General features: G+C 41.0%; 1 protein-coding gene across 1 annotated transcript; it reads right to left on the bottom strand.

The window, feature by feature from the left end:
- Positions 1-5,435: 5,435 nt before the first annotated feature.
- On the bottom strand, positions 5,436-7,150 carry LOC308421607 (elongation factor 1-alpha 1-like). Its single transcript, XM_080918037.1, has one exon. It carries the CDS (start codon positions 7,102-7,104, stop codon positions 5,731-5,733), a length of 1,374 nt encoding a protein of 457 aa, XP_080774163.1. The 5' UTR covers positions 7,105-7,150; the 3' UTR covers positions 5,436-5,730.
- Positions 7,151-26,104: the final 18,954 nt, after the last annotated feature.

Raw genomic sequence — 26,104 nt, 5'->3', positions numbered from 1 at the left:
GCCACCTGGATTCAAGGGGTGTGGCCTGCCATGATTCCTAAAGACAATGATAATATACCTTCTCAACCTAGATGGGCTCCCTTTTGCAAGGGCTCCTGTGATTCCCTTCTGCCTTGAACAAGATGCCAGAACAGGAAGGAGGCCTAGGCCGTGAAGAAATATTTTATATTTTCTTCCTTGTGGCTCCACATGCATATGCAGCAGAGTGTAGCACTATGTGGCATCAATGAAAGGAGAGGACTTTGGTCCAACTAAGGTTTCTTTTCCCAGTGTAGTGGAACACCAAGGTGCTGAGTTAGTTGAGTGGGGTTGGCAGTGGAAGCACCTTCATGGGGGCAATTAAGGTATGTACTGGCTGGTTTTTTTTTGTTAACTTGACACAAGCTGGAGTTATCACAGAGAAAGGAGCCTTAGTTGAGGAAATACCTCCATGAGCTCCAGCTTTAAGGCATTTTCTCAACTAGTGATCAAGGGGGGAGGGCCTAGCCCATTGGGGGTGATGGAATCCCTGGGCTGGTAGACCTGGGTTCTATAATAAAGCAAGTTGAGAAAGTCAGGGGAAGCAAGCCAGTAAGTGACATCCCTCCATGGCCTCTGCATCAGCTTTTGTTTCCTGATCTGCTTGGGTTCCAGTCCTGACTTCCTTTGGTGATGAACAGTTATATGAAAGTGTGAGCTGAATAAACCCTTTCCTCCCCACCTTGCTTCTTGGTCATGATGTTTGTGCAGGAATAGAAACCCTTACTAAGACAAATTGGTACCCGGATAGTGGGGTAGTCCTGTGATAACCTGACAATGTTTTGGGGAGGACTGTGGAAGAACTTTAGAAATTTAAGCTAGAAGAGCCATTGGCATATTAAGAGCTTTGTGAGATGTTTAGTAGGAGTTTGGAAGATAATGTTGAGAATAGTGTAGATGATGGAGGCCTGGCTTGTAAACTTTCAGAGGGAAGATTAAAGACTCTTTGATTAGGGCTGTTGCTGTTTTGTTTCTGAAGATTCTGGGGTTTTGGTTAGCTGGGGCTGAATAATCAGTGATGATTAACAAGATATCAGAACTACTAAAGCCAAACCTTTGCATTACTGGGACTATTGATGCTGGCCATCTGGAGCTAAGAAATTAGTGGCAATTAAGAAGAGACCAGCATCATTTGGGTGAAATCTTCTGGGAATTGTTTTCTGAGAGCACAAAGAGGATGTGTTCCAGAGATATCCAAGTTTGTACCTTGTGCTGTGGCTGGACTTGGTAATGTGTAAGAGTCACCCAGGTGGTACTGGGTTTGAAAGAATGAAGGTCTCAAGGAGAGCAGTCAAGGCTCAGCCCTGTGAGAGCCATGGAAGGCCATTGGTGAAAGTGCTTCCTCAGTGGCAATTAGTGCCCCAGGACTGACAGTAGTGTTTTGGAGATGCCAGTACCATGATATGACCACCAAGAACAGTAGTGGCAGTGGGGAACAGGCAGCTGGAGCCTAGAAGACAAAGTGTGTGCTAAAAAGTGCAGAGCTGAAGAAGCGTCTCAAACCCTTGGAGGAGCCCAGAAATTCATACATGCATACCCAGACACCAGATGGTTAGGGATTGATTTTGGTTTGACTGCGACTATGCCCTGACATCTTTCCCACTTGAAGGAAGAAGAGAAGCTCACAGTTTAGAGACTTTGAATTGTCAAAAGACCTTGATTTTAAAAGATACTGAATATTTTAAAGGTATTGCAATTAGAAAATGTAAGAATTGGTAAAGGCATTGAGACTTTTAAGGTTATCTAGATCTTGGGGATGAACAAGAAACTAAGGGTTGATGCTTAATATTGATTTGTTTGCCTGTCAAGTTGACAAGGGGTCAATTGTACTGGCTGGTTTTCTGTCAACTTGACACAAGCTGGTGTTATCACAGAGAAAGAACCCTCAGTTGAGGAAATTCCTCCATGAGATCTATCTGTAAGGCATTTTCTCAACTAGTGATCAAGGGGGGAGGGCTTAGCCCATTGTGGGTGGTGCTATTCCTGGACTGGTAGACATGGGTTCTATAAGAATGAAAGCTGAGAAAGCCAGGGGAAGCAAGCCAGTAAGTGACATCCCTCCATGGCTTCTGCATCAGCTCCTGCTTCCTGACCTGCTTGAGTTCCAGTCCTGACTTCCTCTGGTGATAAACAGCAATGTGGAAGTTTAAGCTGAATAAACCCTTTCCTCCCCAACTTGCTTCTTGGTCATGTTTTTTTGTGCAGGAATAGAAACCCTGACTAAGACAAGGAATAACATCCAAAATGCAAATACAGAGACTATCCTAAAGAGAGCACTTACTGCTCTTTCAGAGGACATAAATTCAGTTCTAAGTATCCACCTGGAAGCTTACACACTCACAATGATCAATAACATTCTAAGATATCTTGTACCTACAGGCAAAATACTCAAAAGCATTACATACAGTTAAATAAATCTGAATAGAACCCTAAAAATAAATGGGAGGAAAAAGGTGCTTTACTCTGATATTGTGTGTTTTAGCTTCATAAGTACTACAATATGTCCTAGAGTTAAATAGATTTGATGCACAATTCACAAAGAATGCTTTCACCACTAACAGGTCCCCATCCCACTCCGTTATGTGTTGGGGAAGGTAGTAAAATACTGGATTTGACAGACTTATTTTCATGAATAAATCTACTTAATACATCTAAGCCATCCATGCTAGATAATTTAATGTGAACTTGACAAATCTAAAATCATCTGAGAAGAGAAAACCTCCACAGATATAGGAGTGAGTCACCATGTTCTCAGTAGAGTATGAAATGGCCCATGCATGAGCAACAGTTGCTTTCTTAATTTCCTGGAAGCTGCCCGTTACCTGGAGATGAACAGAGACCGATTTATTGACCAGGGAAGGCAAATGGCTAGTGCCAACTGGTGGGGACAAGCAGATACAGGCCAAGTCTAAGTGGGAGGAAGATATAAAGGCACTTTCCACTGTACCAATAAACATGTCTTCTGCTCCTCACCTAGATCCTGGAATCTGAGTTGATGATTCCCCACATTCTTACCCCTTTTTTTCTCAATGACTATCTTGTTGGGGTGTGGGGGAGGTGGGGTAATAATCAGAGAAAATGCCTCTATAATGTTAGGCTGTAGGCAAGCCTGTAGGACAATGTCTCATTTAGTGGTTGATGTGGGATGTACCATCCCTGTGTTAGTGGTTCTGGGTTCTATATGAAAGCCTACTGAATTAACAAGTGGGCTACACCCCTCTAGGGCATTTGCATTGAAAGAGTTAAAATTTTAACCTAGCCCCACTAACCCTGCCTTGATGACAAGTATGTCTCAAGGCTGAGAACAAAAACTGCAGACCACCTGGTCTCTATAAGGTCTGACTCTGCAATCCTAAAAAAAAAAACCAAAACAAAAAACAAAAAACCAAAACAAAAAACAAAACAAACTAGTATAAAGGTAAGTGTGCCCCAAAACAGGGTGATCTAGAGTTAAATCATATCCAAAAGCAGGCTGATTGTGCCAATTTGAATGAACCAATGAAATTGTTATCTGATTGTTGCTAAATGCTTATGTAATTTTCCCTATAAATATGTCCCCCAAAGAACAGGTACTCAGAACATCTGCCATCAGGAACAGGTGAGATCCAGGAACACAGGCATGGTATGACAGTGCTCTAAGTAGCCAGAAAGCAGAAAGGTCGGTGCCAAGTGCTCAGAAATTGCCCGCATCCCTTGATTGTCTCAGGGGAGCAGGAACCCTGTCTTAGGGCTTCGGTTTCCATCTGGCGGGCTGTGTGTGCAGAACAGGCACTCAGGCCATCTGCCACCAGGAACAGCAGAGATCCAGGGATGCAGGCCTGGTAAGTCCAGGCTCCGAGTAGCTGGGGCGCAGAGAGGACTGGGTCGAGAGCCTGAAAAAGGTGACCCCACCACGATTGGTTCAAGGGAGCAGGAACTCTGCCTTAGGGACTTGGTTTCCAACTGAAGGGCCAGTGCGTTAAGAACAGGAACTCAGGCCATTTGCCACCAGGGACAGCGGAGATCCAGGGACACAGGCCAGGTACACGCAGGGATGGGAAACAATCACTGACAATGAGACCACATATAATCACAGACAACAAGATGGCAAGAGGAAAGTGAAAGAATTTACCTTAGGGAAACCAAGACAACCTGATAACACCAGAAACCAGCTCTCCCATCACAGCAAAGAGCAGAATGCCAAACACTCCAGAAAAAGAAGAATCAGGCCTGAAAACATACCTCAAGATGATGATAGATATCCTTAAATAAGAACGGGAGCAAAAACATAAAGAAATAGAAGCTTTTAAAGAGGAAACAAGAAAAACACTCAAAGAAATAAAAAAAAAAAACTAGAGGAAAACAGAATGAAAGAGATTAAGGAATGGAAGAAGGAATTTAAAATGGAATTGGAAACAATAAACACTAAAAGAGACAACCACAGAGGTAGAAAACCTAAATAGAAATCAGGAGTCACAGATTCAAGCATTTCCAATAGACTACAAGAGATGGAAAAGAGAATCACGGGGGCCAAAGACAACATTGAAAACACAGACAAACAGTCAGAGAAGATGCAAAAACCAAAAAGCTCGTAACCCAAAATGTCCAGGAGATCCGAAACACAATAAGAAGACCAAACCTAAGGATAATAGGAATAGAAGAGGGAGAATATCAACTAAGAGGCACAGTAAATATCTTCATCAAAATTGTAGAAGAAAACTTCCCTACCCTTAAAAATGAGATGACCACGAGCATAAAAGAAGCCTTCAGAACTCCAAATAGATTGGACCAGAAAAGAAATTCCTCCCGACACATAATAGTCAAAACACCAAGTGCCCAAAGCAAAGAAAAAATACTAAAAGCAGTAAGGGAAAAAGGTCAGGTAACATATAAAGGCAGACCAATCAGAATCACACACAATTTCTCAAAGGATGCTATGAAAGCTAGAAGAGCCTGGACAGACATCATGCAGACACTAAGAGAGCACAAGTCCCATCCCAAGCTGCTATACCCAGCAAAACTATCAATCACCATCGATGGAGAGATGAAGATATTTCAAGACAAATCTAAATTTACATAATATCTGAACACAAACCCAGCACTACAAGGAATTATAGGTGGAAAACCCAATACAATGAGAGGAACTACATCCTAGTAAAAACAAGAAAACTCCTAAGCAAGAAAACCAAAAGAAGAAAGAGACATGGACACAACTCAACCTACAAAACAATAATAGGAAACAGCAACAACTATTCCTTGATATCTATTAACATAAATGGACTCAACTCCCCAATAAAGAGACATAGGCTATCAGACTGGATACATAAACAAAATCCAGCATTTTGCTGCATACAGGAAACTCATCTCAGAGACAATGACAGACACTATCTCAGAATAAAAGATTGGGAAAATGAGCCCTCATGTATATGGTCACCTGATTTTTTTTTTTTCTCATTAAACTTGTTTTAATGGGTCTCAAAATTCTGTGACAGATTTTTGGTCAAGTTGTTTCCATTAAAAAGTACTGATTTTGAAAACTAATAACTTAAAACTGCCACACACACAAAAAAAATGGTCCACAAAACATTCTTTCCTTCTAAAGGTTTTACGATGTATTGTTATCATTAACCAGTCTTTTACTATTAAACTTAAATGGCCAATTGAGACAAACAGTTCTGAGACCGTTCTTCCACCACTGATTAAGACTGGGGTGGCAGGTGTTAGGGGTAATATTCATTTAGCCTTCTGAGCTTTCTGGGCAGACTTGGTGACTTTGCCAGCTCCAGCAGCCTTCTTGTCCACAGCTTTGATGACACCCACAGCAACTGTCTGCCTCATGTCACGAACGGCAAAACGACCAAGTGGAGGATAGTCAGAGAAGCTCTCAACACACATGGGCTTGCCAGGGACCATATCAACAATGGCAGCATCACCAGACTTCAAGAATTTGGGGCCATCTTCCAGCTTCTTACCAGAACGACGATCTATCTTTTCTTTAAGCTCAGCAAACTTGCATGCTATGTGGGCTGTGTGACAATCCAGGACAGGAGCATAGCCAGCACTAATTTGGCCTGGATGGTTCAGGATAATCACCTGAGCAGTGAAGCCAGCTGCTTCCATTGGTGGGTCATTTTTGCTGTCACCAGCAACATTGCCACGCCTAACATCTTTGACAGACACGTTCTTTACATTGAAGCCCACATTGTCCCCAGGAAGAGCTTCACTCAAAGCTTCATGGTGCATTTCAACAGACTTGACTTCAGTTGTTACATTGACTGGAGCAAAGGTAACCACCATGCCAGGTTTGAGAACACCAGTTTCCACGGGGACAGTTCCAATACCGCCAATTTTGTAGACATCCTGGAGGGGCAGTCGCAGAGGTTTGTCAGTTGGAAGAGTTGGTGGAAGGATACAGTCCAAAGCTTCCAGCAGCGTGGTGCCACTGGCACTGCCATCTTTGCGGGTGACTTTCCATCCCTTGAACCATGGCATATTAGCACTTGGCTCCAGCATGTTGTCACCATTCCAACTAGAAATTGGCACAAATGCTACTGTGTCAGGGTTGTAGCCAATTTTCTTAATGTAGGTGCTGACTTCCTTAACAATTTCCTCGTATCTCTTCTGACTGTATGGTGGCTCGGTGGAATCCATTTTGTTGACACCAACAATTAGCTGTTTCACACCCAGGGTGTAAGCCAGAAGAGCATGCTCACGGGTCTGCCCGTTCTTGGAGATACCAGCTTCAAATTCACCAACACCAGCAGCAACAATCAGGACAGCACAATCAGCCTGAGATGTGCCAGTAATCATGTTTTTGATGAAGTCTCTGTGTCCTGGGGCATCAATGACAGTCACATAGTATTTGCTGGTCTCAAATTTCCACAGGGAGATAGTGATACCACGCTCACGCTCAGCTTTCAGTATGTCCAAGACCCAGGCATACTTGAAGGAGCCTTTTCCCATCTCAGCAGCCTCCTTCTCAAACTTTTCGATGGTTCGTTTGTCGATTCCACCACATTTGTAGATCAGGTGGCCAGTTGTGGTGGACTTGCCAGAATCTACGTGTCCATTTACGACAATGTTGATGTGAGTCTTTTCCTTTCCCATTTTTGCTTTGAATTAGCGGTGGCTTTCACAACACCTGCGTTCTGACAGCAAACCCGTTGCGAAAAAGCTGGTCACCTGATTTTTGACAAAGGAGCAGTAAACATTCAATGGAAAAAGGACAGCCTATTCAACCAATGGTGCTGGTACAACTGGCACTCAGCATGCAAAAGAATGAAAATAGACCCTTTCTTATCTCCTTGTACAAAGCTCAAGTGTAAGTGGATCAAAGATCTCCACATTAAACCAGATACACTGAAACTATTAGATGAGAAAGTAGGGAAAACCTTAGAACACATAGGCACAGGAGAAAATTTCCTGAACAAAACAGCAATGGCTCAAGCTCAAAGGTCAAAGATTAACAAATGTGACCTAATGAGATTGCAACGTTTCTGTAAGGCTAAGGACATCGTCAAGAAAACAAAACGGCAACCAACAGAATGGGAAAAGATCTTTACCAGCACCACATCAGATAGAGGCCTAATATCAAAGGTATACAAAGAACTCAAAAAGCCAGACACCAGAGAATCAAATAACCCTATTAAATAATGGGGTACAGAGCTAAACAAAACGTTTTCAGTTGAGGAACACCGAATGGCCGAGAAACATCTGAGGAAGTGCTCGACATCCTTAGCCATCAGGGAAATGCAAATCAAAACAAACCTGAGATTCCACCTCACACCAGTCAGATTGGCCAAGATCCAAAACTCAGATGACAGCAGATGCTGGTGAGGCTGCGGAGAAACAGGAACACTTCTCCACTGTTGGTGGGGTTGCAAGCTAATACTACCACTCTGGAAATCAGTCTGGCGATACCTCAGAAAATTGGATATAGTACTACCTGAAGACCCAGCTATTCCACTTCTGGGCATATACCCCAGAGACACTTTAATACACAACAAAGATATATGCACCACAATGTTCATAGCAGCTCTATTTATAATATTCAGAAGCTGGAAGGAACCCAGATGTCCTTCAGAAGATGAATGGATAGAAAAATTGTGGTAATATACACAATGGAATACTACTCAGCCACCAGAAACAATGACTTAACCAAATTCTTAAGAAAATGGCTGCATCTAGAGAATATCATCCTGAGTGAGATAACCCAGTCACAAAAGAACAGACATAATATGCAGTCACTGATAGTGGGATGCTAACCCCAGAGGCTTGCACTCCCCCAGAAACAACTCAGACTGAAGTCCAAGAAATAAAGAAAACTAAACAAAACAAAAAAATATTTACAAAACCAGAGAACTTTAACTATTTCCATGTTACATTTTCTTTTACATATATCTTATGCTCATTGTAACTATTAAGTTTTCAAGGCATGCTATCAAACCTTGAAAAAAATTAAGTACTGACTAAAAAATATATTCATATAGTTTTATGTAAAAATTATGTTAAAATCTGAAAAAAAGTACTGACAAAAATGTATAATTTTAAGCAAAAAATGTTTAAAATCTGTACATTTATCTTTGTTTTGTAAAATAAAGTTGTTTAAAAAAATAAGTAAAACCCCTCTGTTTAAAAAAAAAAAAAGAAGGACTGAGGCATTCACCTTCTGGCCTTTCTTCTCTGAGATTTATAAGGTCTGTGCATTGTTTTTTGGGTATTCCAAGCGTTCTGGGCTAGTATCCTCAGGTCACAATTCTAACAACAATGTACTCTTCCATACTATCTCAGCATTTATTGAAAATGTCACATACAGGCAACTATTACTGAGGAGATGTCTCATTCTTAAAGGCTGGATCTCTCTCCATCAATATCCCTATAAATTTGTTTGATAATATTATCTGACCATTTGATCATTGCTTGAAATACTGCAGTGAGAATTTCCTCTCTGAGGAGATGTAAATGATGTCCACACCTCTCAAAAGACCCAATGGTAAAGCAAGATACAGTTTCACCAAAATTTGCCACTGGAAACCCTGAATTTATTGGGCGTATTAGCAGGGCATAGGTGAAGGGGAGAAGTGCATATGGTTCTATCTGTATTGAAAAGTCACTTGCACCGATGTTGGCTTCTCCATGGTCACTTAGATGGAGCCCTTTCCCCAGGACTGGAAGAAGAGCATAAAAACAGGTAGGAGTGACTACACTCTCTGTGATGAGGGTCAGATGACCCACTACCCTCCTTTCAGGAAATGTCAACCAACAGTCAAGAAGCTCAATTGCTATGGACTCTTGTGAATAGGTACAACTGAAGATGGCAACTGCTTTGCTTGGAGGACCAAATTCTGTAACAAATATGCTGCTTTGCTAACTTTATCTGTTGGGTTGTCCCTCTCTGCAGAAAGACCATGAAGCACAGAAACATCTTTTCAGCCCAGTGAGTTTCCTGGGATGTGAACTGTGAAGTAGGGCCATACACAGAGCTGACAAGAAGTGGACAGATGTAGTTACTCCACCTCCTGTGGTGTCTACTGTATGTTAATTTTGTAGTCATTTTCTGCTTAACTTTGTACACACTTTTTCATAGATGTAATTTAAAGAGAGGTGGCTTTTGTTAGAATATGGGACTGAAGGAGAGGTTCAATATTACTGTTTTAGGTCTAGCAAGCTGGGGCAAGCCATCATTACAGGAAGAGTTATAATGTTCTCTTGTGTAAGACACCACAGTATAAGGCTATAAAAACAGGATTATACAAGAATAGGGATCTGAATGTGATTTCTAGAACCATCACCAGCACTGGGGAAGCTGAGTAGGTAAATCTCTGGTCCCACTGCACAACTAGCCTAGTCTGCTTGGTAAGCTTGAGGTAAAAGATAAAAGACAGTGTGGGTGGATGGCACCAAATCCCCCTCACCCCCATGAAACCAAAGGAGAGTTCTTACTTGGCCACCATGCTGGCTAAGAGATTGAGTACATCAAAATAAGCTGACAGGTTTAGGAGGACAAAGAGATTGCTACAGTTCTGGGGCTCCCCTGCCATGAAATCATCATATTTCATATAACATCAGTCTTCTAAGAAAGGTAATGCCTAAAAATACATGGGGTCCATTCTCATTTTCAAGTTCTTAGGGGGAAAACATGTCAATCCTTTGGAGAAAGAGCTGTAAATAGTGATGATGGAGAATCAGTTCTCTTTGCTTTTACTCACTGAGTATTCTCATTTTAATCACATGCTATTCTCAGCCTGAGATTCCAGTTTTCATTGGTAATGTGATTCCAGAGATACAGGGTTACAAACACATATATTTCAAGTAACTTAAGGCTGTGTACTGGCTAGTTTTGTGCTGGATACAGACTGGAGTTATCAGAGAGAAAGGAGCCTTAGTTGAAGAAATGCCTCCATGAGATCCAGCTGTAAGTCATTTTCTGAACTAGTGATCAAGGGGGGAAGGCCCAGCCCATTGTGGGTGGTGCCATCCGTAGGCTGATAGACCTGGGTTCTATAAGAAAAAAAGCTAAACAAGTCAGAGGAAGCAAGCCAGTAAACAACATCCTTCCATGGCCTCTGCATCAGCTCCTGCTTCCTGACCTGCTTGAGTTCCAGTCCTGACTTCCTTTGGTGAGAAACAGCAGTGTGGAAGTGTAAGCTGAGTAAACCCTTTTCTCCCCAACTTGCTTCTTGGTTGTGATGTTTGTGCAGGAATAGAAACCCTAAGAATCCTTCTAGCTGGATTTCTCTATTCAACAGTTCAAATGCAGAGAATGATCACACAAGATCATCTTTCCTCTGAAGCCACCCTCTGGCACGTTTTCTGAACTAGGCAAGTTTCTGCTGTATAGCTGAAAAAGGTTGCACAAGGGGAAAGGCACACTAACGTGCAAAGTCAGACTAGAGCTCGTGCTGACAGCAGTCAAAGTTTAACAAGAATCACCCTTTCCTCCACTCTTCACCGCCAGAAGCTTCCAGCCTCAAAGTCTGGCCCTGTGTCCCTAGAATGATTCCTCCACAGGCTGGAGCAACCCTCAGTGCCATAGAGACTGGAGCAAAGTCACTTCCCTCAGCAGAGGTAGAGGCCAGCAGGTCACCAAGTGTGAGTAAACTGATATCTAAATGGACCAAGTATTTTCCTTAGTTTGTTCCTACTTCTTGCTTACAGAGTCAGGCTGCAGGATCATGTATTTTTCTACATTAAGGAAAAAGCAGTCTTAGAATTATGTCCATTAAATAATCTTCCTCTCAGATGCAAGTCTTTAAGCTGTCTATCCAGGTGTGTATCAGAGTTCTTCAAGCTGTACCATCTCCCAAGATTGGCTCCAAGCATTGCTAAGAGATACTTTTCTGTTCACATTCAAGCCTGTTCACATCTTTAGACTAAGAAAGGCTTTTCTCAATATTTATTTTGTAGTTGACAGTTCCAATTCATATTTTAAAATAGCATATATATGCAGAAAAGAAAAAGATAAACAATAAACAAAAATTCAAGTAGCTGAAGACACAAAGGAATCCGATCCTTTTCAGATCTGTCCCCTCACTCCAGCCACAACCACAGTAAAAGTTACAAGGTTCAGTTCAGAGTTTAAAGGCTGTTCCTTCTTTGCACTGGAGAGGTATTTTTTAGGCTTTATCTGTGAAATTTTTTTCAAAGTCTATACAAATCTTTATTTAACACTTAAAAGATTACATATCCATTCCAACAGTTTTCCTAGGCCTGGTGACCTAATAAGTTACACATGCTCTCTGGCACCTGAAAGCTATGACGAAGTGATCACTGGTAACTTTCCCACAGTGAGAGCCCCACAAGGACACCTTGGTGCACCGGCTGGGGGACAGCAGCAGTGGAACCTTTAGATTACTAAATTAGGAAAAGCAGCATGGTTCTTGGGGGCTGAGCAACAGGCTGCAAGGCCAAAAACTCATTGCCCAGCAAGGCCCCTGAGGGCAGCGATGATGGTCCAGGCGGCTTCAATGGGGTGTTTCTCAAAGTTGCACAGTATCCATGGCTCCAGATTCCCTAAGATGATTTGCTAGTAATCTCTTTGCTACTGTGGCCAGTTGGAGATTTTGAGCAATTAGCTTTGATACAAGGGTGCTCAAGGACTTCCGAGAGTGTTAGCCTTTGGCTTACATTGTGTTTTAACAGTTTTGAAATAAAGTTCCTTGCTCCTTATGTCACAAAGTCAAGGAATGTGAATTCAACCCATGATATCCTTCTGTAGGTCTCCTGGTAAGTGTGTGCCTCGAAAGGAGGCATCCCCACTAGAAACTCATAGCACAGAACACCTACGCTCCAGAGGTCCACCTTCTCATCATGCATCCGACCTTCAATCATCTCTGGGGGCAGATAGTTCAGGGTGCCACACAGCATGGTTATCCTGGACGATGGATAATGCATATACATAAGTTACTCCATCTGATGCTTAAATTAATTTTCATCAGTTGCAAAACTCTTGATGTTCAGAATGTCTTCTTATGAAAAAGTTTATATGATGAGAAAAGGTTTTACATATATAAACATACTCTTCAAATGGCACTTGTTTTCCCAGTTAATTCAGAAACCATCAGATTATTCATGACTTGAAGGTCCTGGATGGGTTCTTACAACTTTCCCTAGCAGTCATGGTGGCAGCCCCATGCCTCTCTGTCTCTGACTTGGGAAGCTCAGTGATGCTGCTACCACCCCCTTATTTTTAATAACTGAGTAGTGGGTTCTTTCCAGCTTCTGGCTATTATATGTAAGGCTGCTATGAACATGTGGACCATGTGTCCTTTTTAGATGTTGGAACTTCTTTTGGGTATATGCCCAGGAGTGGTATAGCTGGGTCCTCAGGTAGTACTATTTCCATTTTTTGAGGAATAGCAAGATTGATTTTCAGGGTGGTTGTATCAGCTTACAATCCTACAAACAGTGGAGGAGTGTTCCTCTTTCTCCACATCCTCCCCAGCATCTGCTGTCATCTGAGATATTGATCTTAGCCATTTTGACTGGTGTGAGGTGGAATCTCAAGGTTGTTTTGATTTGCATTTCTCTGATAATTAAGGATGATGAACATTTTTTAGGTGCTTCTCATCCATTCAATATTCTTCAGTTGAGAATTCTTTGTTTAGCACTTACCTCATTTAAAAAATTTTATTTTTTTACATTTTTTTATTGGATATTCTTTGCAGTTGTATTTCAGATGTTATCCATTTCCCCAATCATCCAATCACATTTCCTCTATCCTAGCCATTGCCTCCATGAAGGAGTTTCTTCTCCCAACCACCCTCTGCCACTTCAGCACCTTGGCATTCCCCTACACTAAGAAAACAAGCCTTTGGATACTGCGCTGCGAGTAACCAAGGCATGGAGAAGGATAGGCGGAGTACGCAGAAAACTCACCCCTGTGGTCCACGGTAGGGCCAGATCTCTAGCATAGAGACTTGGTTTCATCCTGGAAAGCCTGTGGCCCTGAACCAAACGCTCAGGTCCTTTACCACCTGGAACAGCAGAAGTCCGAGGACACAGGTCTGATGGTACTGTGCTGTGAGTAACCAAGGCACAGAGAGGGCTAGGCAGAGGTGTGGAAAACACTCCCCTGTGATCCATGGTGGGGCCAGACCTCTGGCATAGGAACTCAGGATCTGCCCGGAAAGCCCGGACTCACAGTCTAGACACAGGCCCACACTATTGCACAAGCCCTTGTCAGTGGGAGCTGGGGTTTTCCCGGGAAAGGCAGTTCTTGAAGATCAACTCTAAAACCCTTTCACACCTGGAACAGGGGGGTGCCTGGCACATAGGATCAGGGAGAGCATATCTGGAGTTCTCAGAGAGCAGAAAGTACTGTGCTATCTGGAAAAGAGTCCATTTTGGCCTAGAGAAAGAGCCAGATCCCTGCCAGTAGTAATCAGGACCTATGGGCACAGGGCTGAGCTGCCAGAACAGCCTCACAAGAGCTCCCACATCTGAGCCCATAAAGACAGAGCTGAGTCACTGCTACAAGAACTCACTGCTTGAACACTAAAAGCCGAACACTCAGAAGTGGTTTCTTCCTGAGCACACGGGCCCTCAGATCCACAGGAGAGATGGGTCCAATCACTGACAACAAGACCACGTATAATCACAGACAAGGTGGCAAGAGAAAATCAAAAGAACTTAAGCAATGGAAACCAAGACAACCTGGCAACATCAGAACCCAGATCTTCCACCACACGAAGCAGTGAATTGCCAAACACTCCAGAAAAAGAAGACTCAGACCTGAAATCATACCTCAAGATGATGATGGAGATCATTGAGAAGAGTATGAATAACTCCCTTAAACAAGTATGGGAGGACAACCAAAAACAAATGTAAGATTTTAAAGAGGAAACAGGAAAAACATTCAAAGAACTCAAAGAACTACAGGTAAACACAACCAAATAGATGAAGGAATTAAAAATGGAAATAGAAACAATAAAGAAAACACAAAAAGAGACAACCCTGGAGATAGAAAACCTAAAAAAGAAATCAGGAGACACAGATGCAAACATCTCCAACAGACTACAAGAGATGAAAGAGAGAATCTCAAGGGCCGAAGACAACATAGAAAACATAGACAAAACATTCAGAGAAGATGCAAAAACCAAAAAGCTTCTAACCCAAAATGTCTAGGAAATCCAGGACACAGTGAGAAGACCAAACCTAAGGATAATAGGAATGGAAGAGGGAGAAGAATATCAACTTATCAACTAAGAGACACAGTAAATATCTTCAACAAAATTGTAGAAGAAAACTTCCCTACCCTAAAAACTGAGATGGCCATGAGCATAAAAGAAGCCTACAGAACTCCAAATAGAGTGGACCAGAAAAGAAATTCTTCCTGACATATAGTAGTCAAAATACCAAGTGTTATAAACAAAGAAAGAATACTAAAAGCAGTAAGGAAAAAAGGTCATGTAACAGATAAAAGCAGACCAATCAGAATTACACCCAATTTCTCAACAGAGACTATGAAAGCTAGAAGATCCTGGACAGACATCATACAGATCCTAAGAGAACACAAATAGTCAGTTCAGGCTACTATCCCCAGAAAAACTCTCAATCACCATAGATGGAGAAATGAAGATATTTCAGGACAAAACTAAATTTACACAGTATCTTACCATAAATCCAGCCCTACAAAAATATAATAGATGGAAAACCCAATACAAGGAGGGAAACTACATCCTAGAAAAAGCAAGAAAATAAGTAAGCAAGAAAAGCAAAAGTAGAAAGACACACAGACATAATTCTACCTCTAAAAGCAAAAATAGCAGGAAACAGCAACCAGTATTCCTTAATATATGTTAACATAAATGGACTCAATTCCTCAATAAGGAGACATAGACTATCAGGCTGGATACATAAACAGAATCCAGCACTTTGCTGCATACAGGAAACTCATCTCAGAGACAAAGACAGACATTATCTCAGAATAAAAGGCTGAGAAATAGGCCCCAAGCAAACAGCCCCAAGAAACAAGCTGGAGTAGCCATTGAGGAACTAAAAACAAAATAAAAAGAATAAAGAAATCACAAAGAAAGACAACCTTGGAGATATAAAACCTAGGAAACAGATCAGGGGGTCATAGACACAACCATCACCAACAGAATACAAGAGATGAGAGAGAGAGAATCTCAGGGATAGAAGATAACATAAAAAACATTGACACACAGTCAAAGAAAATGCAAAATGTAAAAAGCTCCTAAACCATAACATCCAGGATATCCTGGACAAAATGAGAAGTTCAGATCTGAAGATAAGGGGTATAGAATAGAAGGAAGATACCCAACTTAAAGGACCAGTAAATATCTTTAACAAAATTATAGAAAAGAAAATTTCCCTGACCTACAAAAAGAGATCTTTGAACATACAAGAAGCCTACAAAACTCCCAATAGATTGGACCAGGAAAAAAATTATTCACATCGCATAATACTCAAAAAAGCAAATGCACAAATCAATGAAAGAATATTAAAAGCAGGACACCAGGACCAGCGTAGACACATAGACATAGGCCAGGTGAGAAGGGGTTCCGAATAGCCAGGGGGTGGAGAGATCTCTGCCGAGCGCGTGCGGAAAGTGCGCCCCTGCCCTGCCTGATTCAGGGACCAGGAACACAGCATTGGACCCTCTGTTCCCAGCCGGCGGCTTTTGAGTGCAGAACAGGGCTCAGACCATCCACTACGAGGACCAGCGGAGATTCAGGGACATAGGCCAGGCCCAAGGGAAAGGCGAGAACCAATCATTGACAACAAGATGGCAAGAGTAAAGCAGAAGAACGTACCCCAGGGAAACCAAGACAACCTGGCAGCACTAGAACCCAGTTCTCCCATCACAGCAAACAGCGGAATGCCAAACACTCCAGAAAAAGAAGACTCAGACACAAAATCCTATCTCAAGATGATGATAGAGATCCTTAAACAAGAACGGGAGGAAAAGCATGAAGAATTTGAAGCTTTTAAAAAAGAAACAAGAAAAACACTCAAAGAACTCAAAGAACTAGAAGAAAACAGAACCAAAAAGATGAAGGAATGGAAGAAGAAATTTAAAACAGAAATGAAAACAATAAAGAAAACACTAAAAGAGACAAGCCTAGAGGTAGAAATCCTAAAAAAGAAATCAAGAGTCACAGATGCAAGCATTTCCAACAGACTACAAGAGATGGAAGAGAGATTCTTGGGGGCTGAAGACAACACTGAAATCATAGACAAAACAGTCAGAGAAGATGCAAAAACCAAAAAGCTCCTAACCCAAAATGTCCAGGAGATCCAGGACACAATGAGAAGATCAAATCTAAGGATAATAGGAATAGAAGAAGGAGAAGAATATCAACTAAGTGGCACAGTAAATATCTTCAACAAAATTGTAGAAGAAAACTTCCCTACCCTTAAGAATGAGATGACCACGAGCATAAAAGAAGCCTTCAGAACTCCAAATAGGTTGGACCAGAAAAGAAATCCCTCCCGACACATAATAGTTAAAACGCCAAGTTCCCAAAGCAAAGAAAGAATACTAAAAGCAGTAAGGGAAAAAGGTCATGTAACATATAAAGGCAGACCAATCAGAATCACACCCAATTTCTCAACAGAGACTATGAAAGCTAGAAGAGCCTGGACAGACATCATGCAGACACTAAGAGAGCAGAAGTGCCAGCCCAAGCTGCTATACCCAGCAAAACTATCAATCACCATACATGGAGAGATGAAGATATTCCAAGACAAAACTAAATTTACACAATATCTGAACACAAACCCAGCACTATAATGAATTATAGGTGGAAAACCCAATACAATGAGGGGAATTACATCCTAGTAAAAACAAGAAAACTCCCAAGCAAGAAAACCAAAAGGAGAAAGAGACACAGGCATAATTCAACCTACAAAAGCAATAATAGGAGGAAACAGCAACCACTATTCTTTTTTTTTTTACATAAACAAAGTATTGTTTTATTTTTTTCTTCCACAAATAATTTTCCATTTAAAAAGAAAAAAGAAAACATAAGCAAACAAGCATTTAAATATTTGTTGCTTATTTTTTTTAAAGAGACACATTTACAAAAAAATATAAAAGAATAGATTACATAAAGTTTTAACTGTAATAATATTTTAAGTTGGTATAAAATATTAAAGTATATGGTACACAATTTTTCGTTCTTGTGTCTAAATAAAAGCATTTGATTATTTGCTTAAATTTAAATTTGAAAATTTATGTGACATTTTGTTGTGGATACAAGAGTTCTAGTGTTATTAGTACAACAACCTCTTTTCAATAATAAATAAAATAACCTTTATTTCAATAATCTCATTAGATTAAACTCTCAAAAATTCCTTGGTCTGGTACTTCATTACTCACAATTAGACAGGAGCTGACTCACAATACTAAAAATAATTAACAAATGAAAACAGATTAAAAACAAAACAACAGGATTTACATAGAACACATACTAATTGCCACATGATAACGATTCTTTTTTTTTTTTTTTTTTTTTTTTTTTTTTTTTTTTTTACTTTTTTCTTGAACTTTACACAGTCTGTTAGTTGTTTCTGGGGCAGTCCGAGCCTCTGGGATTAGCATCCCACTATCAGTGACTGCATATTATGTCTGTTCTTTTGTGACTGGGTTATTTCACTCAGGATGATATTCTCTAGATGCATCCATTTTCTTAAGAATTTTGTTAAGTTATTGTTTCTGATAGCTGAGTAGTATTCCATTGTGTAAATGTACCACAATTTTTGTATCCATTGATCTACTGAAGGACATCTGGGTTCTTTCCAGCTTCTGGCTATTATAAATAGAGCCGCTATGAACATTGTGGTGCATGTGTCTTTGTTGTAAGTTGGAGCGTCACTGGATCTTCAGGTAGTACTCTATGTCCAATTTTCTGAGGAACCACCAGACTGATTTTCAGAGTGGTTGTATCAGTTTACAACCCCACCAACAGTGGAGAAGTGTTCCTCTTTCTCCACATCCTTGGCAGCATCTGCTGTCATCTGAGTTTTGGATCTTGGCTAATCTGAGACTGGTGTGAGGTGGAATCTCAGGGTTGCTTTGATTTGAATTTCTCTGATGGCTAAGGATGTTGAGCACTTCCTTAGATGTTTCTCAGCCACTCGATATTCCTCGATTGAGAACTTTTTGTTTAAGTCTGTACCCCGTTTTTAATAGGGTTGTTTGATTCTCTGGTATCTTGCTTTTTGAGTTCTTTATATACCTTGGATATTAGGCCTCTTTCTGATGTGGGGTTAGTAAATATCTTTTACCACTCTGTTGGGTGCTGTTTTGTTTTCTTGACAGTGTCCTTATCTTTACAGAAAATTTGCAATCTCATTAAGTCCCATTTGTCAATCTTTGACCTTAGAGCTCGAGCCATTGGTGTTCTGTTCAGGAAAATTTCTCCTGTGCCTATGAGTTCTAAGGTTTTTCCTACTTTCTCCTCTAATAGTTTCAGTGTACCGGGTTTAATGTGAAGATCTTTGATCCATTGCACTTGAGCTTTGTACAAGGAGATAAGAAAGGGTCTATTTTCATTCTTCTGCATGCTGAGTGCCAGTTGGACCAACACCATTTGTTGAATAGGCTGTCCTTTTTCCATTGAATGTTTACAGCTTCTTTGTCAAAAATCAGTTGACCATGTATGTGAGGGCTCATTTCTGTATCTTCAATTCTATTCCATTGATCCACATGCCTATTTCTGTACCAGTACCATGCAGTTTTCAGCACAATTGCCTTGTAATATAGCTTGACGTCAGGGATAGTGATTCCTGCAGATGTTTTCTTGTTGTTGAGAATGGATTTGGATATTTGGCTATTGTAGGTCTTTTGGTATTCCAGAAGAAATTGCACATTGATCTTTCCAACTCAATGAAGAACTGGGTTGGAATTTTGATGGGGATTGCATTGAATCTGTAGATTGCTTTTGGTAAGATGGCCATTTTTAAAATGTTGATCCTTTCAATCCATGAGCATGGGAGATCTTTCCATTTTTTTTCTTTCTTTTTTTTTTTAAACAACTTTATTTTAAAAAACAAAGATAAATGTACAGATTTTAAGCATTTTTTTGCATAAAAGTATACAATACATTTTTGTCAGTACTTGGTTTTTTTTTTTTAAAGGTTTGATAGTGTGATCAAGATCCCACTAGTTACAATGAGCATAAAATACATGTAAAACAAGATGCAACCTGGAAATAGTCAAAGTTTTCTTGGTGTGTAAAGATTTTTTTTTTACAACGAGCAAACAGTACATGTAATACAGGGTGCAACCCGGAATTTGTCAATGTGTTCTTGGTGGGGATCTTTCCATTTTTTGTGATCTTCATCGATTTCCTTCTTTAGAGGTTTGAAGTTCTTGTCATACAGGTCCTTCACTTGCTTAGTTAGAGTCACACCAAGGTATTTAATGTTTTTTTGTGACTATTGTGAATGGTATCTTTTCTCTTATTTCTTTCTTCACGTGTTTGTCTTTTGAATATAGGAAGGCTACTGATTTGTTTGAGTTAATTTTATATCCAGCCACTGTGCTGAACTTGTTTATCAGCTGTAGGAGTTCTCTGGTGAAATTTGTGGGGGTCGCTTAAGTACACTATCATGTCATCTTCAAATAGTGATATTTTTACTTCTTCTTTTCCATTTTGTATCACTTTGATTTCCTATGCTGTCTAATTGCTCCATCCAGGACTTCTAGTACTATGGTGAATAGGTAGGGGGAGAGTGGGCAGCCTTGTCGAGTCCCTGATTTTAGTGGGATTGCTTCAAGTTTCCCACCATTAAGTTTGATGTTGGCTGTTGGTTCACTGTATATTGCTTTTATTATGTTTAGGTATGGCTTTTGGGTTTCTGTTCTTTCCAGGACTTTTAACATGAAGGGGTGTTGAATTTTGTCAAATGCTTTCTCAGCATCTATTGAGATGACCATGTGGTTTTTTTTCTTTGAGTTTGTTTATATGGTGTATTACATTGACAAATTTTTGTATGTTAAACCATCTCAGCTTCCCAGGGACGAAGCCTACTTGACCATGGTGAATGATCATTTTGATGTCTTCTTGGATTCATTTTGCAAGGATTTTATTGAGTATTTTTGCATCATTGTTCATAAGTGAGATTGGTCTGAGGTTCTCTTTCTTTGTAAAGTCTCTGTGTGGTTTAGGAAGGAGGGTTATTGTAACCTCAAAAAATGAGTTAGGTAGAGTTCCATCTGATTCTATTTTGTGAAATAGTTTGTAGAGTATTGGTATTATGTCGTCAATAAATGTCCGGTAAAATTCTGCACTGAACCCATCTGGACCTGGACTTTTTTTGGTTGGGAGGCTTTTGATGTCTGGCTCTATTTCTTTAGGTATTATGGGGTTATTTAGATTATTTACCTGGTCCTTATTTAACTGTAGTATCTTGTATCTGTCTAGGAATTCATCCATTTCCTCTAGATTTTCCAACTTTGTGGAGTATAGGCTTTTGTAGTAGGATCTGATGATTTCTTGAATTTCCTCAGTTTCAGTTGTTATGTCTCCCCTTTCCTTTCTGATTTTGTTAATTTGTATACTCTCTCTTTTCCCTCTAGTTAGTCTTGCTAAGGGTTAATCAATCTTGTTAATTTTCTCAAAGTATCAGCTCTTGGTTTGTTGATTCTTTGAATGGTTCTTTTTGTTTCTATTTGGTCTATTTCTGCTCTATGTTTGATTATTTTTTGCCATCTACTCCTCTTGGGTGTATCTGCTTCCTTTTGTTCTAGAGCTTTCAACTGTGCTGTCAGGTTTTTAGTGTATGCTCTCTTCAGTTTCTTTTTGGAAGCACTCAGAGCTACGAGCTTTCCTCTCAGTACTGCTTTCATTACATCCCATAGGTTTGTTTATGTTGTGTTTTCATTTTCATTGAATTCTAGAAAGTCCTTAATTTCTTTCTTTATTTCTCTTTTGACCCTGCTGTCGTTTAATAGAGCATTGTCTAGTTTCCATGTGTATGTGGGCTTTTTGTTGTCTTTGTTGTTATTAAAGACCAGCCTTAGATCATGGTGATTTGAAGGATTCATGGGAGTATTTTTTCCAACCTTTTATTCTGAGATAGTGTCTGTCTTTTTCTCTGAGATGGAGTTCCTGCATGCAGCTAAATGCTGGATTTTATTTATGTATCCAGTATCATATCTTATATCTTTTTATTGGAGAATTGAGTCCATTTATATTAACAGATATGAAGGAATAGTGTTTGCTGTTTCTTGCTATTTTTGCTTTGGAGGTAGAATTATGCCTGTGTTTCTTTCTTCTTTTCGTTTTTTTGCTTCGGTATTTTCTTGCTTTTACTAGGATGTAGTTTCCCTTTTTGTACTGGGTTTTTTCCCTATAATTTGTTGCACTGATGAGTTTGTGGTCAGATATCGTGTAAATTTTGCTTTGTCTTGGAATATCTTGGTCTCTCCATTTATGGTGATTGGGAGTATTGCTGGGTATAGCAGTTTGGGCTGACACTTGTGTTCTCTTACAGTTTGCATTTTGTTTGTTCTGGATCTTCTTCCTTTCATAGTCTCTGTTGACAATTCTGTTGTGATCTCTTTGGCCTGCCTTTATATGTTACATGATCTTTTCCTCTTACTGCTTTTAGTATTCTTTTTTTTTTTTTTTTTTTTTTTTTTTTTTTTTTTTTTTGCTTTGGGCATTTGGTGTTTTGACTATTATGTGTCTTGAGGAATTTCTTTTCTTGTGTACTTTATTTGGAGTTCTGTAGGCTTCTTTTATGCTCATGGTCATCTCATTCTTAAGTGTAGGGAAATTTTCTTCTACAATTTTGTTTAGGATATTTACTGTGCCTCTTAGTTGATATTCTTCACCCTCTTCTTTTCCTATTATACTTAGTTTTGGTCTTCTCATTGTGTCCTGGATTTCCTGGACATTTTGGTCTGGGAGCTTTTCGCCTTTTGCATCTTCTCTGACTGTTTTGCCTATGTTTTCTATGTTGTTTTTGGCCCCCGAGATTCTCTCTTCCATCTCTTTTCATCTGTTGGAGATACTTGCATCTGTGACTTCTCATTTTTTTTTTTTTTTTAGGTTTTCTACATCCAGGGTTGTCTCTCATAGTGTTTTCTTTATTTTTTCCATTTCCATTTTAATTTCCTTCTTCAATTTCTTCATATCTTTGTTTCTGTTTTCCTCTAGTTCTTTGATTTCTTTGAGTGATTTTCTTGTTTCCTCTTTAAAAGCTTCTATTTCTTTATGCTTTCCCTCCTGTTCTTGTTTAAGGTTCTCTAACACCATCGTGAAGTATGATTATGGGTCTGAGTCTTCTTTTTCTGGAATGTTTGACATTCTGCTGTTTGCTATGTTCAGAGAGCTGGGTTCTGGTGTTACCAGGTTGTCTAGGTTTCCCTGGTGTATGTTTTTTCGCTTTCCTCTTGCCATCTTGTTGTCTGTGATTATATGAGGTCTTGTTGTCAGTGATTGGTTCTCATCTCTCTGGTTTAGATGGCTTGTGTCCCTGGATCTCCTCTGTTCCTGGTGGCAGATGGCCTGATTGCCTGTTCTGCACACATGTGCTGTCGGCTGGAAACAGACACCATAAGGCAGGGTTCCCGTTCCCCTGAACCAATGAGTGGGGCAAACTTTCTGAGCGCTTGATACAGACCTCCCTTTTTCCCAGCTATTCTGAATACTGTCTCACCAGGCCTGCATCCCTGGATCTCTGCTGTTTCTGGTGGTAGATGGCCTGAGTGCCTGTACTCCATGCACAGGCCCCTGACTGGAAACAGACACCCTAAGTCATGGTTCTTGCTCCCATGAACCAATCAGGTCGGGCACACTTTTCGAGCCCTGGGCACAGACCTCTCTGCTCCCCAGCTACTCAGAGCGCCATTTCACCAGACCTGTGTCCCTGGATCTCTGCTGTTCCTGGTGGCAGATGGCCTGTGCACCTATTCTTTGTTTATGTTTTCAATGTTGTCTTTAGCCCCTGAAATTCTCTTTTCCATCTCTTGTAGTCTGTTGGAGATGCTTGCACCTGTGACTCCTGATTTCTTTTTTAGGTTTTCTATGTCCATGAGGCTCTGAATCAGGTTAGGGAAGAGCGCTCCCAGAATTCAGAGGTGGGAGAAGTGTCTAGTGGGGGAGAAATGTCAGAAGACAATCTGGAGAGCATGGCCAACAGTTTGGAGAAAGTGCAAGTACGGATTGAACTGTTGGCTCCGGGGCTGCCAATTCCACCTCCTTATGCCACAGGCAGAGCAGAAGGTCGTAGTCTACATCCTGAAACTTGGAGAGAGCTATGAGCTCAGTGCTTTCCTGTATTTCAGGATGCACAGGGTAATCATTATCATGAGCCACTAGACTGGAAAATTCTTCAGAGGCTAGCTGAGTTAGTGCTGCATATGTTATGGTGCAATTAGAACACCTACACTGGTATTGCATGACCCCTAGTGATTGGCAAAATTTGGCTTGTGCTTGCCTGACCTCTGGTCAATATTTAGATTGGAAGGCATACTATATTGAAATTGTCCACAGAGCAGGTCATTTTTAATGCTCGCAATGGTCAGCCTGCCTGGGATCAGGACATGCTGATGGGACAAGGAAGGTTTGCAGCAGCTCAGATCAATTATCCATCTCAGGTATATGATCGGATCAATATCCTAGGCACTAGAGTTTGGAAATCCCTCCCAAATAGAGGGGCAGTAAGTGAAAATCTGACTAAGATTCCCCAAGGACCCACAGAGCCATTTGCAGACTTTGTGGCAAGGATGATGGAAGCGGGGCGGGGGGTGCATTTTTGGAAATTCCAATACTGCCATGCCTCTACTGAAACAGCTCGTATTTGAACATTGTACTAAGGAGTGTAGGCAAGTGATCACCCCGTATAAGATCAAAGGGTTAGAAGCCTGGATGAAGTTGTGCAGGGACCTGGGAGAGCTGCTAACTAATGCAGGCCTAGCAGCTGCAGTTGTGCAGATGTCACAAGGAAGAAATTGTCAAAAGAGTGGGACTTGTTTTGCATGTGGTCAGCCTGGCCACATGAAGTGTCAATGCCCGCAGCGAGGCGGATGTGACAGGCAATACGCTCGCCAACAGGGGGCACCTGGGCTGTGCCCGAATTGCAGAAAGGGGAATCACTGGGCTAATGAGTGCCGTTCAGTGAAGGACATCCATGGGCAGCCCTTGAACCCTGGTGTCCAGCCAAAAAACTGGAGGCGGGGGCCCCCGACCCCAGGGTTCTCAAATATGTGGGGCAGTGTCGGAAGGATGGCCAAACTTGAACCCTCCAATGCATTGGGGTCGGCCAGGCAAGCAACCAAAGGCAGTGCAGGACTTGACCTCTGTTCCACCACCAGACTCATATTAACTCCCTGAATGGGAACTCAATTAGTGAATACAGACTTTAAGGGCCCTTTACCTCTTGATAGTGTGGGATTAATTTTGGCGAGGAGTTCTGTCATGATGCAGGGATTGGTAGTCCATCTCGGGGTGATAGATCCAGATTATACTGGGCAGGTAAAAATTATGGTCTCGTCCCCTTGAGGCGTGTGTGCAATTTCGCCAGCGGATAGAATGGCTCAATTGGTCCTTCTGCCCAGCCTTCATGCACGATTTCCTGCCAATAATCAGGAACAAGGAAGTAAGGGCTTCGAAGGTCAACCGGTGCCTCTGTTTTCTGCTTCCTTGATCTTGACACCCAGCCGATACTGAAGCTAACAATTGACGGAAAGTCCATATCGGGCCTTTTAGATACAGGTGCTGATCGTAGTATAATTAGCACCAGAGACTGGACTACTGGGTGACCGAAACAACAATCAGAGCAGACCTTAAGAGGGTCGGGATATGCACAGATGCTAGAAATGAGCTCTCACATGTTACACTGGAAGGATGAGAAGGCCATTCAGGTGACTTCCAACCCTATGTGTTGGCTGTTCCAATATCCTTGTGGGGCCGTGACTTAATGAAAGAGATGGGCTATGTGCTGACTAATGAAGGGTGTTACAGCTCACAAGCTAATGATGGACATGGGTTATGTCCCTGGAAAAGGGCTGGGCCTCGCCATAAAAGACAAGGCCTCCTCTGTAACTGTCCACAAGAAAATGGATTGCGGCAGGTTAGGTTTTTCCTAGGGGCCACTGAGGGAGTGTTACCCATAACATGGAGGACTGAGAATCCAGTTTGGGTTTCTCAGTGGCCACTCCCCTAAGAAAAGTTGATTGCCGCTCAGGAATTGGTACAGGAGCAACTAACCCAAGGCCATATACGCCTCTCTACTTCCCCATGGAATACCCCCTTATTTGTTATTATAAAGAAATCAGGAAAGTGGAGATTATTACATGATTTAAGAGAAATTAATAAACAAATGGTGATAATGGGGCCGGTGCAGTGGGGGCTCCCATTGCCTTCTGTCTTGCCCCGAGATTGGCCTCTTATGGTTCTAGATATTAAAGATTGCTTTTTCTTTTACCTTTACATCCTAAAAATATGTTTAGATTTGCTTTTACTGTGCCCTCACAAAATCATGATGAGCCAGATAAGAGATTTGAATGGACAGTTTTGTCACAAGGTATGGCTGATAATCCAACTGTGTGTCAATTATATGTAGATGCAGTCCTAAAAGAAGTTAGATTGGCCTTTCCAAAGGTGAAATGTTATCATTACATGGATGA

The sequence above is a fragment of the Micromys minutus genome (genome assembly GCF_963924665.1).
Source record: "Micromys minutus genome assembly, chromosome: 6".
Lineage (NCBI taxonomy): Eukaryota > Metazoa > Chordata > Mammalia > Rodentia > Muridae > Micromys > Micromys minutus.
This window is presented reverse-complemented; position numbering and strand designations above follow the sequence as displayed.

Excerpts from the sequence above, each read along its gene's own strand:
- LOC308421607 (XM_080918037.1), bottom strand. The coding sequence starts at position 7,104 with ATGGGAAAGGAAAAGACTCACATCAACATTGTCGTAAATGGACACGTA.